This window comes from Emydura macquarii, unplaced genomic scaffold (assembly GCF_026122565.2).
Source record: "Emydura macquarii macquarii isolate MOO-44397 ecotype Brisbane River unplaced genomic scaffold, CSIRO-AGI_Emac_v2 contig_2473, whole genome shotgun sequence".
NCBI lineage: Eukaryota > Metazoa > Chordata > Testudines > Chelidae > Emydura > Emydura macquarii.
Window position 1 is genome coordinate 19,064,939 of NW_027132610.1, and position 17,450 is coordinate 19,082,388.

Here is a 17,450-nt window from a genome sequence, read left to right on the forward strand (position 1 = left end):
GTCTTAGAATATTTTTAGCCTGACCACTTTCACCATCACTTTTTGTACAGAGGCTTTCCATTGAGTAACCATCTTAGTGCAAAATTGTCTTCAAAAGCTAAGGCCACCTATCACTAAGTACTTACAGGATAGAAAACTGGGTTAGACATTTTCTGGCTAAAATACTGTTTCAAATATGCATTTTCCTTTTATAGCATATGTACTTATGGTTGCTAAAATCAGTGTGTAAGAACATCATATAACAAAATACGGCATGTGATCATCACTTAAATAGCCACAGGACCCAGAAACATTGAGAGTTATTAGCCCAGCAGGAATTACACTAGTAAAAGGTCTGAAAATACTTTAAAATGATCAGCTTGGACTATGGAAAGTGGGTCAAGACAACAGATAATCCACTAGAAGGGAGAAAGTACCAAAAAAAGTTTCATCTCTTGATTTGGCTTTGTTTTAAACTTTATTTTTCAGCATGACTAAGAATGAAAATAAAACATTCTTGCTGGTATTTCTGCAGTACATGAATTAACACAATATTTTCCATTACAAAAGGTTATTAAAAGTTAATCTTAATCTACACTTCATTGCTGTTTATCAGGTATAGTTTTGGTTATAGACCTTGGATACAGTCTTAAATCCATTTTCTTTCTTTTCCCATAATGTGTTGTCATATACATCTGTATTTTTTACAGTCATTGATGGTCCTCTTGACTGAAGATGTTCACAGTAACTTCTCTGACAATTCAATACCAGGAAGCCACATAGATTCAAACATCCAAAATGGTCTTGGATTTCTTGGAAACTCAGTAATGTCTCCTTTAATAGTAGTGATCTATTGGGCCAGATCCTGTCCCAAGCTCCTTTGCACCACCCTTGCCATTAGCAGGCCTAACCAGAGTAGGGGAATCTTTAATCGGCAAAGAGTCCACCACTACACCACCCTTTCCTGGCATAGTCACACACCTCAAGGAGGAAGGGATGGACCCTGAACCGGCTACACTTCCACACTTCTAGAGCTGCTGCAAGCCAGAGTAACTGAAGGGCAGTCCTTGAGGCTGTTCTAATTTCTGGTGCAGACCAGTGTAGCCCCTTGCTGCTTTGGGGAGTGGAGGGTATAACAGTGTCTTAAAGTCACCTTTGCCAGCCCTTCACCCTGCCTGTTCTTTGCATTTGGCAAATGCTGAAAAATTCTTTGAACAATTTTAGTTAAGTATTCCCGCCTATTTGTTTCTTCTTAAGAGCAATTCAGTTTTTTCTTTATTTTTGTGATTGGGACACTATTCATTACAGCCTGCCATGCATTGCATAGCAGACCCTTTTTAATATTGCATTTATCAAATTCAGAGCACTGAAGTGCAGTTTAATAGGTTCTTTTCTTGGGGGATCCTGCGAGAGCAGATAATACACTAAATCAATGGTGGTTTCATAGATAAAGAGTGGGACTGGGGCATGACCTCTGATGTTTTCACAATGCTGCTTTCAACTAATTGCAAGACAGCCTGTCTCGGTAGTTTTTGTTTGCAGAAATAATATGTAATCATTCAAATTTAGATTTATTCAGCCCTCTATAAAACCCTCTAAAGAAGGAAGAAGAGAAGGCTCTGTGGACTCTGTCTATTACTACTTCACCTGCTGTTGCCATATTTAAAGTATCCTTTGTGATATTCTGCACTGAGTGCAAGAAACTTTCTTCAGGGACTCCCTTATTTTCAACATGGTTCTTTTTTCCATTATGCCCATCTCAGTTTTAGAAATTCGGTTTTGCACATGTTTAACTGCTTGATTCTGGCCTACAGATTCAACATTGCATCAGTTTTCTCCCATGCTCCAGAAAAGGGTGAACAGAGGAAAAACAAGAACTTGGCTTCTCTGTTAAAAATGACTGCAGGAAAAGAAGGGAAACTGATTTTTTTCTTTTTTTTTTTAAAAGAAATATATATAAAAATTTTTAAAGGGTTTTGTTACCATCCTCAATAGTTGCAATTTCAAATAAAGAAATAGTTGGGTTAGTAGTGTCCACGTGTCTCTTTCCAGATTCAAAAGGGTAGGTAATAAGGGAACAAGTTTCATTTTCGCTTATGCAGTGGGGTTAACTTCATCTGTGCTCCACCAGTGCTTTCTGGGTTTTGGTTGGCAGAGAGGGCAAGGGCTTCTGGCCTCTTCATCCTTTCAAAACTGTAGCATTCAACTTTTTCTTCAGTAGAGACTGTTCTGGTGCTTACAAGGTGAAATCCTTCTTTAAGTAAAATGTCAACCAGTAGGCCTAGTACGTTAGTTCCATTAATCAGCTTTCTATGATCTGGTGTTATAGAAACATACCTAGAGTAAGAGAAAAGTGTGATTAAGAGATAACGTGCTTCCATCCTGTAAGAAGGAAGTTTTTAACAAGCCAAAATGTCGTCTGTTGTAAACCAGCATAACTCCCTTGACTGCAATAGAGCTGCACTGATTTACACTAGCCAAGGATCTAGGTTAGTTTGATTTCTAAATATATTATTTCCCTCATTAAAAGCACAGCTGTTTCTTTCAGTTTGACCAGTTATATTTTACAGAACAGGCACTTTGTTTTTCCTTTATGAAGTCCACTTTTTCCTTACAAATGATTGTAACAACTCAAATTTCTTTTAATGGTGGGATAACTTACTGACATAATTCAGTGGTTCCCAGGCTTTTTGGCTTGAGGGTCACAGATATCTTTTTTAGAACCCTGAAGGGCCACCAATCTCTGCCAGCAGCCCCTTACCCCCTACTGCAGCCAGATGAAAGAAGTTCATTGAGGAGATAGCTTTCTCACTGATCTCCCGTCCCCCTGGCTACAGCAGGGAAACTGCATGCGTCCTGTAGCCCAGTGCACTCCACCTGGGTCCCTAGCCAGTGGTTCCCTTCTGCAGCCAGGGGGACGGGATATCAGTGCTCCCTCCCTTTGGCTTCAGCAGGGACCCAGCACCTATGGACCCAGGCAGAGCACTTTGCCGTGCTCCCTGCTACAGCTGGGGGAGGAGAGCACGGATATCCCATCCCCATGGCTGCAGCAAGGAGCCTGCACCGGTCTTGTAGCCCTACAGCAACGTACTCTGCCTAAACTAAAGTAAACTCATTTTACCTAGAATAAAGTACAGGAGGTTTAAAAATTCATGCAGACACCTCAAGGAAGTGTAAGAATCATGTAAAAATACTGTTACAAATTAGCATAAATTGACAGGCAGAATTGCTCCAGAGTTCAGGAAGAAAGTACCTTTTAGCGCTTTTTATGGACCTTTGTAAAGATTCCATACAAACCACAAAGAAAAGATTGATTATATGGTTAATTTCTCTCTAATCAAAAACTAACTTGGTTGTAAGATTTTTGCTCTACAACTCAATAGAAAAGTGTAGTTTGATTAGCCAAAATCAGAAAAGAGGTTATAACTGAGATTACTTCTGTGTTTTTAATTTGCCATCACCTACACTGATGCACAGTTAGTCCACTAAACTATAATAAGTTATATACCATGAGGTATGGCATTTAATACCACTGCACATGTGAGAAAACCCAGGATGAGCTTCTTCTACTTATTCAGCTAAAGAAAGTCAAAATATGAGGATAAACCTTACTTAATTTTTTAAACCCAGCATTCTCTTAATTGTTTAATTCATATATTTCAAAGAAGAATAACTCTACTGGGATTATTCCAGTGAAGTGTCCCTAAAAATCCAGACATTTCAAGAGCCATGGAAGACAAACTTTTCCTGTATGGAGACAAATTCCAACTGTATAATAAAGCCACTCTTTAGAGCGTCTAAAAACCATCATACACTACATAACTAGAGCCATGTGGCTAGCATAGAGGTCACTGATTTGCCATTGATTTCCATCCCCATTTCTATCATTCAGTTCTCACCTTCTCCACCAGGGGATCTAGGGGATGAGTTTGTAGCCATTTTAATTATCTTCCCCTCCTCCCTTCAACAGCTTATTCCATATTTATCTTGGATAAAGTTCTTGCGGGCAAGTTTTCCCATTTATTCCTAGTTTTCCCAGTTTGCAGGTTACAAGCATTATGGATGCTTATGAACACAAGGGAATGGCATGTGTAATTTAAACTCATTTTATAATTTTCAAAATTTGTATTAGCCCACATTCAGACTCAGCCACTCCACCAATGACAGAAATCAGCTTTCTTCTTTCCTCAGAAAAAAGTTACCCTGCATCCTCTGAGTTAAACATCTCAAAGGAGAAGTGGTTAAACCAAAGTATTTTTCTCCCCATGATTAGTAATCATTTCAGCCAATAAGGAACATCTTCAGTGATTGTTCATTACTTCAGACAACTCAGTTTTCATTTTCAGTTATCAAACAGTATGACTACTACAGGAAAAGTGAACTCATTGTTATATATCATTAGGATGACAGAACACCAAGACAGATATATATGGGACAAGCAGCAGGACCTAGGCAGAAAATCAAGAGCACAAACTACTACTGCTGGCAAGTGGTTCTTCTCCTATACTGTATTTTTTTTAATTTTGCCTTTCCAGTGTGCCAGTAATGTCATGTGACTCAAGCATCCTATTGGATCAGTCACATCAGAAATACAGAAAGAGCAAAAGGTCATAGGACGGTCATATGAATTAGAATAATAAGATGTTTTAAAAAATCCATTTAAAAAGTTGAGGAAACTTACAAAAAGTTTGATTGAACTCCTGTTATTAATCTGTTACCTCTTGGCATTGAACCATCAATTGATTATCCAATAGTCCCATCACAGTCTAGCAAATTGCATGTATTTTATGCACTGTAAGTCCTGGAATGATTTCAAAAAGAAAAGCCACAAAAGGAGAATACCTTGCCACCAGCTGGTCACCAGCAGAATAGTCAGTGCCACACTGAAAAACCAGGTCATGATGAGAAGGTCTCTCCAAAGGAAGTGGAGTGACAAGTTTCTGAGAAGGGAAAGGATTATTATTCCAGTTCTGTCTCAAGGACTGCTCTGTAAACATAGTGATCCGTCCAGCCAGTACCTCAACAGTGCTGCTGCAAGAACCAAAGACTCGGAAAAAGGCCTGAGTTTTCTGCAACAAGAAGCGCACTTCCAAGATCTCTAGTCTCGGCTTCAGCAAGTTTTCCTGGCTCAGGAGATCAGCCAGGGAATTGAGCTCATAGAATTCTGCTTCTCTTTGCAGCCTCTGATAGTCTGAAAAGTCGGTGGGCAGAGTAAGCTGGAGTGTCCTCAAAAAGTCTAGGATGTAACTAAACAAACTTCCATCTCTATCCACAAAGAATTGTCCATTCACCAGTCTGAATTCATGATCATTGCCATTCAACATCCGTGCTAACCTGGATTCTGGGAACCTCTGTAGGGTGGAAGCCCATGTTGTAAATGTCAAGCCTCCCACATTCAGAATGGCCACTTCTTGATTGCTCATATTGTCTCTTCACCAGTCAAGGATTAGAACACTGACCTGTGACTTTCTAACCAGACTATTCCTAACCTGCAAATCAACTGGGACTGCAAGTACTATTCAGTGATCTCACTGTGTGTTTGGGGTGAGGTGTGTAGCACCAGTAAGGTTCCCAGGCAACAAGAAGTGTAAATACCATTTAAGATAGCTCTGTTTGCAGGTCCTGGTTGCTTGGGAACTTGGGCTCTTGAAACAAAAATAAAGAAATAAAAAAAAAAATGAACAGCTTCCAAAGGCAGTTGAAAAATGGTTGACTGACCATTAACTCACTCAAGTTTTGAAAACCCCCCCGATAGTTCTTGGTTTTTATCCCCAAAAGCTAGACACTAGTCTAAGTGTTTGAGTTTTACAGAATCACAAGATATTTCATTTCAATATTGTTGTGGGTGACCCACCGCTAAGAGAGATGTTAAATGTACTTTATGGGTAAGAACTCTACAATCAAGCTCTGAAATGAGACCATTTCAGAGAAGTTGGAAGTGTATTTCACTAAATGTTTCTGATCTGAAAGGATCCCAGGATGAATGTGTTTGTATGAAATATCCACACCGAGACATGGTGTGATTTACTATTTCTTTATATATTCAGTTATCCTAAAATTAAGTCATGAAACGCACTTAAGTAAGTTCTCCCCCAGTACACTGAAGCCAATGGAATAACACCGAGTAAGTCTACACTGTAACTGGAAATGTGACAGCTGCATGGGTTGACATACCCACACTAGCTTTAATTTAGCTAGCAATGCTGAGAATAGCAATGAAGTCACAGCACTATGGGCTCAACCATCAGTTGAACCTGTACAAGTCTGCCAGGAGCCCTGGACACTTACTAATGTTGCTAACGTGCTGATGCCCACACTGCCATGTCATCATTGCTATTTTTAGCTGTGCTAACTAGATTAAAGGTAGTACATGTATGCTAACCCATGCTCCAACTGCAGAGTAGAGGTCAGAAGCATGACTCATCTCAGGGTGCAGGAATTTCCTAACATCAACAAGACATGGCCAACGTTAACAGATGTGATTATAGAGCAGGGTTAGAGGCAGCACCCCATCTCTCCAGCTGTTGGAGTTATGATTGACTGATGTGGGAAAGCAGGGAAGAGAAGCTCCCCACCACCACCAGCCTCACACTGCTGGGAAGATTGTGTTTTAGGGAGAGTCACTTCCTGGCTGTTGAATCGGATGGAAGTGTCATTCTTTCACCTTATAACAGACCCTAACTGTTCTGTCTTCCTATCACCACCACTTAGGGGAAAGGAATGGAGAAAACTCTAGTCCATGCATTCAGAATACCAGTACTTTATTCTCATTGCCACAGCAAGCTGCACTGTATCCCCAATTGTGAGCGAGTGGCTGCACTTCCCAATAGGGAGCTTAAATTCTTTACATTAGAGACACTTTTTAGAAAAATATAGAGATGCAGATGTCTTTAAAAAAAAAAAAAAAACACAAAAAAACATGAATCCAACATGAAGATAGCTCAAATACTTTGACAAGACTGTAGCTGACAAAGTGTCATTGCACAGTATATAGAGGCACCTGGCAGCTTATTCTCCCACACTCACTTCCACTTATTTCTCTTTCCTACTGCAATTTCAAGACGACAGCCCTGAAGACTTTTTTCGTATAAACTCTGTAATCAATATCCAATGTAACTACAGTACTTCAGATAGTCAGGATGAGGTGTCAGTGAAATTCAACATCTTCCGTTAGGAACAGATTCCAAAGCGTTAAAGCACCACTCTGTATTTTGCAACGGATGGCCAGTCTTAGGCAAACTTTGGAGCCCACCTCTCAACAATCAGAAGTGTCCTTCCTAGTTTCAGAGAACCTCCCACAACAAAAAATGTTGATGCATTTAGGGATCAGCACTTTTTACTATAGGACATGTAAAAATCACTCAAACAGTTACATTAACATTTGACTATGTACATTGTTAGCTTTGCCTTATATTTTGGTTAGAGCAAGGAAGTGCATTATTCCCAAAAACATTTTGAAACAAGATCTCAGAAGCAAAAGTATATTTTTCCAAAGTTCAGCTTCACCTTCCAGCACATCAGTGCTTGAACTACATGAACAATATAAACCCCTCAGGAAACATTCTGCGTCTTAAATACTTCCATCAGAAGTTAGAGGGGTTTTTGAACTGTGAATGCAGTGTTATGTCTTCCGCAACAGAGTTCTGTTAGCTTCTTGGGCACATAAATTTGAGCTTTGGTAATGGACTTTATAACAGTTTATATTTGCACACAAATTGTGCAACATTATCCAATACCACTAGTGTATAATTTTTACACTTTTCACTTAGAAGTGATGCTCCATCTGTCATTTGCTCCCAGTAAAACACTGCATGGTCAGCTATCTCTGCAGTTCCTGCCAGATAGGATGAGCCAATTGTAAAGAGTTGAGTTTTCCAGCACTGAAGATTGTCAAAGACAGATTCCACAAAGGTCATTCTGGTGGCTGCAAGGATAAATAAGCAAATCAGAGAAGTCACTATAATTTTGTGTAGAAAGACTGAAGGAATCTTGAAGTTAAGCGTGCTGTTTTCCTGAGGCAAAGAAAGCTTGTCCACATCTACTAGTTTTACACCATCCCACTGGCTGGTATCAAAGTTCTTTAGTGTAGGATTGATGTCTACACTGGAACAAGGCAGAGGGGTTTCCTTGATCACTTTGATTTTTTCCCTGAACTCCTGCATCTGTTGCAGAAATATAATGGGCTCGGACACATCCTTAAAGGCTTCTGCAATGTTAAAAGCCATTCGTTGCTCTTGTAGAATTGTGTTCAGTTTATTGATTTCTGGGTCATAGGCTTGCATCACTGCAAGCTTCATGGTCTCAAAGTCAGACAGAATCTCATTTCTTTTCTGCTCCAGTGTGTGTTGCAGCTTTTCAAAGAACTCCTTCACTTTATCGGAGTCCTTTGTCAGCATCTGCAGCGCTTTCCTCTTGCTTGTTTCCAAGGTGTCCAGCCGGGAAAGTGCATCCCCACAACGCCATGTTTCAAAGCCCTGAAACAGAGTTTCAAAAGCACGCTTTTCCTGGGAATAGGCATCTTCAATGGAGCAAAATACATGTTTTGTATGGTCACCTCGAGTGGCACAGACACCACATATCAACTGCATATCTGTCCGACAGAAAATGTTGAGGGGTTGCCCACTGTGCACCTTGCACATAGGCATTTTGGGAGTTACTTTTATTTTGTTATACTTCTCCACAATACCTTTCAGGGAATAGTTGACCTGTAAATTGTTGATTCCTGTAACAGGCGTTTCCTTCCGGCAGGTGGGGCACTTGAAAAGGGGTGGTGGTCTCCAAACCACACTCCGGACATTTCCCTCTAGGATCCCCTCCAAACACTTCTTGCAAAAGTTGTGAGAACAAGGTAAAACCCGAGGATCATCAAACAAGCCACAACAAATGGGACAGGTGAGGTCTTCCTCTAGGAGCTCCATCACATTCTATGGAAAGAAGGGGAAAAAAGCATTAGAGGGACTTTATAAGAACTATTTCCATCCCGCACTATTAGTCAAATATGGAGAAGGTTACAATAAGCTATGCCAAGAGTAACTTCCATTGAGACAAGCTTAGTATAGCTCACACTGGCTCAGTGACAGGGGGTTTTTTTGCCCCAGGAATTCCAAGGTGGGGGTCTCAGCTGGGCTAACATGCATGCTGCATACACAGCCGGTTCAGCTACAAAACAGGGAATTACATTAATTGGTTAAATCTGTTCTAGTACTGGACCATCAGACAAAAGTTGCTCAATATAAAGACAAAATCAGCTTCACAGTCTTAGCATAAACACTGAAAAGGAATGTTAGTCAAACCTGATAATGATCTTCAATATGTGCTGAAATCAATTAGAGTACTAATTCAAAACTTAAGTCTTATTGCAGCAATGCAATATCCAGAGATTAAAATTTCACAAAAACAGATCAAATCAATATAGCAGACCATGTTAAAATTGAACGAGAAACTATTACAGTGGCCTTCCTCAGTGATTGATGTGAGGGAAGTCCAAACCCCCTCTGGGGGGGTGGAACCCAGAAGTCCACTCCCACATGACCGGAAGCAGAGAGGCAGGACAGACAGTATAAAGGGCGGGCCTTCCAGCTCAGTTGGGAGAAGGCAGCTGCGGGAGAAGGATGTCTCTCCCTTAGTGCAGGGCCTGGGCTGCCAACTGGCAGGGCTGCCGAGGACCTGCTGGAGCTACCTGAGCCCTGTGAACCCAAGAAGATACGTGGTCCTTGTGACCTGGAGGAGCTGCCCTCCATGGACGGCTGAGGAGCTCCTGGACCTGCCACTGATCGACAAGGCCACGGGGCTCTGGAACCTCCCCCTGGCAGAATATCCCAAAGAGACTGAGGGTGACTTGAGGGACAAGGTACTCCAAGGAAAGTGGGGAAGCAAGGAGACCAGAGAAGCCAGTCACCCATCCGGCTGTGTTATGGCCTATAGCTGACTCAGTGATGGGGTGTCCCGTCACTGCCAGGGCCCTGGGCTGGGATGCAGTGGAGTTGGGTGGGCCTGTGTCCCCCTTCCTAGCCTGACCTAGGGGTGACTGCCCCACCTAGTGCTAGCCCCACTTGTGGCTCTGCCTGCCCGCCATGCCTGAGGGCCGGGGGCTGTAAACTGTTTGTGCGCCCTGCCAAGGCTATAGACTACTGGCCTTGCCAGCCCACCCTGCCTAAGGGCCAGGCTTTTGACTACTTGCTTGCCCTTCCTAGGGCTACCGCCCATTTATCCTGTCAGGCTCCAACCTGCCTGAGAGCCTGGGCTATGAACTGCTTGCTTGCCCTGCTGAGAGCTAGAAGCCTCCTACCTGGCCTGCCCAGTCCTGACTGCAGGTTTGGGCCCCAAACTACTGGATCGCCCCACCTGAGGGTTGGCGAGGTGCCCAGGATGGTGGGATTGCCCAGCAGGGCTGAAGATGCCTGGAACCGCTGACTTCCCCGCTTTTTGCTAGAACTCCCCACAGGGCATAGGAGCCAAGAGGTGTGGCCTACCTCGGAGATTGACGGCGAGGGAGGGCTCCACCCCCACCCACTCCAGGGAACATTTACACTACAGAACCTGCTACTTTTTTAAAATAATTCTCAAACGTTGTTACGTTTGCGGAGGGGGGAGCAATATTAAAGGTAACTTGCAAAGTCAAGTGTCAGTATTTCCTCAGTTTTAGCAGAGTTTGTTAAATGCCCCCTCTCCTTGCCCCAAAGACCATTCAGCAGAAGTGTGGATGTAGGGAAGAAAACTGTGAATGCCCTTTACCTTGCTATTGGGGTATTCCAGCACAAAGTTGAAATATTCTGAGAATTTGGAGGTAACCCTTAAACCACTGCAATAAAAATATTTATAATTACCTACTTTTGATTACACAATCTGTATTTCCAGACCAGTGTCTCAATATCTGTTTTAATTATAGTCCTGACCCAAAAAAGAAATTGCTAAGAAATTAGGATTTATCAGAAGAAAAACGCGAGACTTATCTTGTATTGCAGTTGTCCCCAGAGGCTCCAATCAAGGATCAGACCCATCATGCTAAGCACTGGACACATGCAACAGAAACCTATTTTCTGGTATAGAGATCTTTCATGTTAGCATGTGAAATGAGAAAACAGGTGGGTAATGGGAGGGGAGTGTAAGTGAGAATTGATATTTGCCAGACTTCCAGAGCAAATTAGTTTGGTGCTGGAAGTTAAAAATACTTTCAGACCTAAAGAAAACAATTTCCCCACGCTCAGCACTATATTACTAAAGAGAGTGAACAGTAAGTTCTCCTAAATTCTCATGATGTTATTACCCAGGGTACCAGGCCCCCGAGAGGCAGTAAACTGAATAGAGATAGTCAGGAAGAACCCTTTAGAGGGATATCTAGGATACCAGTGGGGACATGGAAGGCAGAAATATCAAGAGACTGCATTTAGAGGAGAGGAAGGTTTGGAATGCAGTTTGGTATGACCAAAAGAAAGCTTTCACCACAAGAAAGTAGGTACTGGCTGCAACAAAAATAAGAAATTCCTCAGAAGGTACAATCAACCCCCAAATTCATTTCTCCAATTATTAGAGATGCTTTTATGGATAAGCAGGGCCTGAAAAAATTTACTAGACTTCTATTCAGCCAGAAGTCTGCCTACAAAGCAAAAATAAGTCACTCCCAAAGTCTAGGGGCAAGGGCCTGGTGAGAAGTCCTGTCCATTCTATTCTCAGCTACTGGAATTCCTATTAGAGCATTTGTCTCCAGATCCTATTCAGGGGCTTGATTTTTCTACAGGAGTCTTCAGCTATTAGGTTAATTATAAGCATCTCCCACTCTCCTCTGGCTGCTGAAAAGAAAAACATTTCTTTTCTCCAACTTCTTTTGATGATAAGGAAGTGGGTAGGGCAAGACAAAGGTATTTAGACTATTCTACCCTTTCCTAATGTCCATTTTTTTATTTGGATCTTCCTCTCCATGAACAGGTCTAAAGCCCACTTCTTCACACAGCTTTTAGCAGTGACAGTGGCATGACATGAACATGATAGTTTTGCTTACACCTAAAATAGTTATGAATTGGCAGAGTTAAGATGACCGCACTACATTTTAATATTTGGACATTCACAATTTAAAAAAGGACTTCTGCAGAAAATAATTACTTAGCCCTTCTCCCTCACATTGGAGAGTTTCTTGCTCATCTCTAGAAAGTGAAAGAGTACTTTTTTTTTTAAAACCTTAAATAACAGACCAACTGCTAGAGAAAATGCTTAATTTATTTCTAATGTTTGTACTACATTAAGTATTTCATGTTTCTACATTTTAATACCTATAAATTAAGAGTCAACATCCAAATGCAATTCTTTTGATGTGCTACTCCCCTGCTTAGCTGACTGAACAACACCCTTGTCTCAAGTAACCCTACATAATAATTCTAACATCAAGTAGATGCCAGTAACATTAACCATGAGACAGAGAGGGATATGTCTGTATCAAATTGTGAACTCCATTTTGCATTACAATCTTCACTTTGGATTAGAACATCCATTTTATATTAAGGGCGTGGCACCCAGTTAAAGACAATGGCTGAGAAACTATCACAAAGCAACTAAGAGCCATCAACTTTGACTGTCGTCTCAACTTCTGGGCTATCACTCCGCAACAATGGACTCTCGCCACAGAAGCCTGATGGGGAGAAGGGGCTGGAATTTCCAAGCTGGAGCGCAGGGGCAAAAAGGCAGAATTTTTTTTTTTTTGGTAAGGGCAGCAGATCTGTTCTCTGAGCAAGGACACTGTCCATTGCCACATGGCAGAAGACTTGGCGAAAGAGAGAAAGCAGGAGGGACTCTGCCTTGCCATACCTGACCATAAGCTGACCATATTTCAGACTCAGAAGAAATTAGACCAGACTAATGCGGTGGACAGTGTGTACCTCAGGGCTCTTATTTTGCAAAGTTATTCATCCCTAGTACATTCTGGAGAAGAATAGTGACTGTGGTTAATAAAATTCCTTTGCAAAGCCTGTATTCCATGCTTACCCGCCACACTGTCCATGAAGAGGTTAATAGAGAAGGTCAGAGCACCCACAGTAAAGAGGAACTCTGAGCAACTATAAACAACCAACAGCTCAGGAGGGCTGAGGCACTGGGCTCTAAGGCAACCAGGCTGCAGAGCCCCATATCCCAAGAAAGGGCCTCAGTCACAGGATCTGCCCCTGGGGTTTGCCTTAGAGACCCAGACCAAGGAATAGAGACCCAGCTCTCTTTAGAGCAGGGGGCTCAGAAGCATGTGGGATCCAGTGGCTGGGTCCACTCACACTAGATTAACGCCCAACTAGAGAGGGGAAATGGGCCAGTTGCGACAACTTGTTCAAATGGTGTGTCCCCTGCTTATTTGGAACAGACTGATTTGAGAATCAACTTTTTTCTTCAGTGAACTAGACACTGTTCCTCACAGGAACTATTTGCTCTCTCTAGCTTCCAAATCCAAAAGATGTCAGCTACAGCACAAAGCAGGACTTTCAGCTTTCCATTCACAGTGAAGATGCACAAAACAAGTCAAAATACAAATGCAAACAAATGGCCTAATTCCTCATCCCAAATACTCTGATGGAAACAAAACAAGTTAATTTAGTCTGTTTCTAGAATGCAGATCATGGCTTAGCAGCAGGAAATAAGGAAAAGTGAAAGATGAGGCAATGCAGGCTAGGCTTGATCCAGCTGAGTAGAGCATCCAAGTTTCCACTACTTATTTCAAAATTAGATTTCTCCAAACAAGACAATTCTCTCTGAATCTAAATTCATATCATGACAAGTATGAATTTTAAAGAAAAATGCTTGAGTACCTGAGCTTCAAAACAAGTATTTTTCAACAACTGACTTCCAAGCACATTTTATGCTCAAGCAGTTGAAAGATAGCAGAACATAAGGGGACCAAACTTTAAATAAAAAGATTAGCTTACAGCCAAAATTCCTACTGTACAGTATCAGTCCAAAAGATTAAGGTTTTAGAAAGCTGTAAGTGCCTAAAAAAGGGTTTATTACAAAGTGCCTTTACAATGATAAATATAGAGCTTTGCTAGCACAGCATCATAATCCACAGAGCAGACATGACATGGGGACAGCCTCGATGCATTACTCTTCCCTATTACTCTATCAAGGTCTCAATCTTTCAGTAGAAACTGATAATGAGGTTAATGGGTGAAGAATGGCTGCAACTTTTAAAAAATTGTTGTTTCCCCTGTACATTGTTTTCCAAAGTAACTGATCTTCTCCCGGATTTGCTGAGAGGCTTCAGACAAACTAAAGATTCCAAAGTGTTCCAACACCTGTTAAACTTAAAGTAAGGATTTCCCACTTCTCTTTCCTTAGGCATGTGGATCTGAGAAAGAGAGGTCAAAGAAGCCAGCAAATTCTGACCTCTGAGTTTACCCCAGAATTATCACAACTTAAAATCTGTTAAAATAGAATTGAAGGAACTAAATAGTTATCATTCTAACCAATAAAATTGAACTGATATCACATTTCGGAATGAAATGATCTATTTCTACAGGTGGACTATAGAAGCAACTTAAAAATAATGTTATCTGGTAACCTTTAGGTTTAGGAGACAAAGCCAAATGCCAGTATAGTTACTGCAGAATGAAGCTTACAGTGATTCCCGATGAAATTCTTCCAGTCATCGAAGAGAAATTAACTACCAAGGAATGTTAACCAACAAGAAGAGGGAACTCTATTTTAGTGTACCATGGAAAAGAAGAACCCATTTTAGCCCACTGAACCCCTTCTCGAGATGGGGATGAATCGGAGCTGGGATGTGGATTCCAACCCCCACTCCACGGCAAAATTTGCGAGGGCTCACTCAGACCCTGCTTTTTAAGCCATTCTATACAGCCAGCTGTGGAGTGCGGATCCAGCGCCACACGACCTGACAGTCTGGGGGCGGAGAGGCGGGATCCAGACTCCAGGCCCTGCTGCGCTGGAATATCACTCTCCCGTGCAAGGTGGAGGATCTGGGGAGAGGCGGACGCTAAGCAATTGCTGCCGTCCTAGCTGAGCGCAGCGCCGGCTCGCTGCAGCACGACCCAGCGTGCGTTGCTACGGGGGGTCTGCAGCGGGCACCGGCAGAAGCGCTCCGGCTGCAGCTCGGCCTCTCCAATCCCACGCGAGCAGCCGCGGTTGCCGGGCAGAACAACTGGGAGGTTCCCGGGGCTGCCCACCCCCGCTAGGGAAAGGGGGGCCCGGCCGCAGTCCCCAGCCAGCGGGGCGAGCAGAGCCAGCCCGCACCACCAGCCCCAGCCTGTGCCCCGCGCTGGGACCGCCCGCTCCAAGGCAGGGGAAGCCCCGCTGCCCTCCCGGCTCCGGGGAGGCCGCAGCGCCCCAGAGCCGGCGGCGACAGAAAGCGGGGAATCGGGCCCGGCACAGGCCGAGCGCCTCACCTGCGTCTGCGTGTCCGCCGCCGGGCCGGGCTGGGCTGGGCTGGGCGCCACGCGCGGCTGGAGCGGAGGGAGCCCCACGTTACCCCCGGACACTCGTGCCGCTGCTAGGGCTGGGGCTGGACCCGGCCCAGGCGCCTCCCCCCAGACCACGGGCATCCGGAAGGCGGCGCCAGGGCTCGACTTTGTTTGTACCCTCCCTAGTCCCCGCCCAACATCGCCTAGTCCCGCCGGCGCCGCTGCCGGGAGGAGGGGGGCACATGTGGCCTGACCAGGTTCAGGTCTGTGGCCCCGGTGACTTGCCTGGAAAGACTGGGTTGACACAGGCCGGGGATCTGCGTCCTTTCTCACAAACCCGTGTGATTTGGGGGAACCTGGGGCAAGGTACGAACAAAGTAACAAACTGCAGGTGGGGGAATCAGCCCTGCTGTAGAGCAGGCAATGGTGTGTGGGTTTGTGTGTACAAGTGCAATGAGTGGTCAGCAAACCCTTCTCCACACTAGGACTCCCATTGCTGCTATCCACAGTTCAGATGAACCAGTGATCTCACCAGTGGGAATTTTTTTTAACTTTCCTCAGTGTGGGCAGGGCTTTAACTTGGCAGTTTCCTCACCTGTTAAAGTGGAGTATTAATAGTGTTGTAAAGCAAAATTAATTAATGAATGAATAAGGAGAGGTTCTTTAAGTACATTAAAAGCAAGAACAACCGAAGGAGAATATAGGTCTTCTATTTGGCAGGGAAGGAGAGCTAATAACTGATGACATTAAGAAAGTTGAGGTGCTTAATGCCTATTTTGCTTCAGGCTTCTCTTAACTGTTAACAATGATCAGATATTCAATACAATTAATATTAACATCTGGGGGAAGGAATGCAAGCCAAAAGAGGGAAAGAAGAGGCTAAATAATAGTTAGATAAGTTAGATGTATTCAAGTCAGAAGGGCCTGAAAAAAATCATCTGAGGGTACTTAAGGAGCTACAATAGCTAAAGCACTCTCAGAGCTATTAGCAATGATCTTTGAGAACACCTGGAGGACGGGAGAGGTCCCAGAAGACTGGAGAAGGGAAACTATAGTACCCCCCTTTTAAAAAAGGGAACAAGGAAGGCCCTGGGGAATTATAGACCAGTCAGACCAACTTAAATACCTGGAAAGACACTGGAGCAAATTATTAAACAGTTTGTAAGCACCTGGAGGATAATAGGTTTATGTGGAATAATCAGAACAGATTTGTCAAGAACAAATCATGACAAATCAACTTAATTTCCTTCTTTGGTAGGATCACTGACCTAGTGGATGGGGGGAAGGAGTAGATGTGATATACCTTGATTTTAGTAAGGCTTTTGACACAGTTCCACATGACATTCTCATAAGCAAACTAGGGAAACGTGATCTTGATTAATTTACTATAAGATGGGTGCACAACTGGTTGAAAGACCATACTCAAAGAGTAGTTATCAATGGTTTGCCATCAAATTGGGAGGGTGTATCTAATCAGGTCCTGCAGGAGTCAGTCCTGGGTCTGGTACTATTCAATATGACTTGGATAACGGAGTATGCATATACAATTTGCAGATGACAGCAAGCTGGGAGGGGTTGCAAGCACTTTGGAGGACAGTTTAAAATTCAACGTGACCTTGACAAATTGTAGAATTGGTCTGAATTCAACAAGATGAAATTCAATATAGACAAGTCCAAAGTACTTCACTTAGGAAGGAAAAATCAATTGCACAACTACAAAATGGGGAATAACTGTCTAGGTGGTTGTACTGCTGAAAAAGACCTGGGAATTATAGTGGACCACAAACTGAATGAGTCATCAATGTGATGCAGCTGCAAAAAAAAAAGGTTAATATGATTCTGGGGTGTATAAACAGGAGTGTTATATGTAAGACACAAAAGTGAATTGTCCCACTCTACTTGGCAGGAGGAAGCCCAAGCTGGAGTACTGTGTCCAGTTCTGGCCATCATACTTTAAGAAAGATGTGGACAAGAGTCCAGAGGAGAGCAACAAAAATAATAGGTTTAGAAAATCTGACCTATGAGAAAAGATTTAAAAAACTGGCATGGGTGGCACTTTGGAGAGGATGGGGGGAGGGGGGC

At 43.0% G+C, this 17,450-nt stretch overlaps 2 protein-coding genes across 2 annotated transcripts; both read right to left on the minus strand.

The window, feature by feature from the left end:
* Positions 1-363: 363 nt before the first annotated feature.
* Positions 364-6,102, minus strand: KCNRG (potassium channel regulator). Its single transcript, XM_067563082.1, has 2 exons — positions 4,822-6,102; positions 364-2,316 (listed from the first exon to the last, which is right to left on the minus strand). Exons 1-2 carry the CDS (start codon positions 5,400-5,402, stop codon positions 2,064-2,066), a joined length of 834 nt encoding a protein of 277 aa, XP_067419183.1. The 5' UTR covers positions 5,403-6,102; the 3' UTR covers positions 364-2,063.
* A 79-nt stretch (positions 6,103-6,181) lies between these two features.
* On the minus strand, positions 6,182-15,426 carry TRIM13 (tripartite motif containing 13). The gene is made up of 2 exons (XM_067563081.1): positions 15,354-15,426; positions 6,182-8,903 (listed from the first exon to the last, which is right to left on the minus strand). The coding sequence occupies exon 2, from the start codon at positions 8,895-8,897 to the stop codon at positions 7,668-7,670; it is 1,230 nt and encodes a 409-aa protein (XP_067419182.1). The 5' UTR covers positions 8,898-8,903; positions 15,354-15,426; the 3' UTR covers positions 6,182-7,667.
* Positions 15,427-17,450: the final 2,024 nt, after the last annotated feature.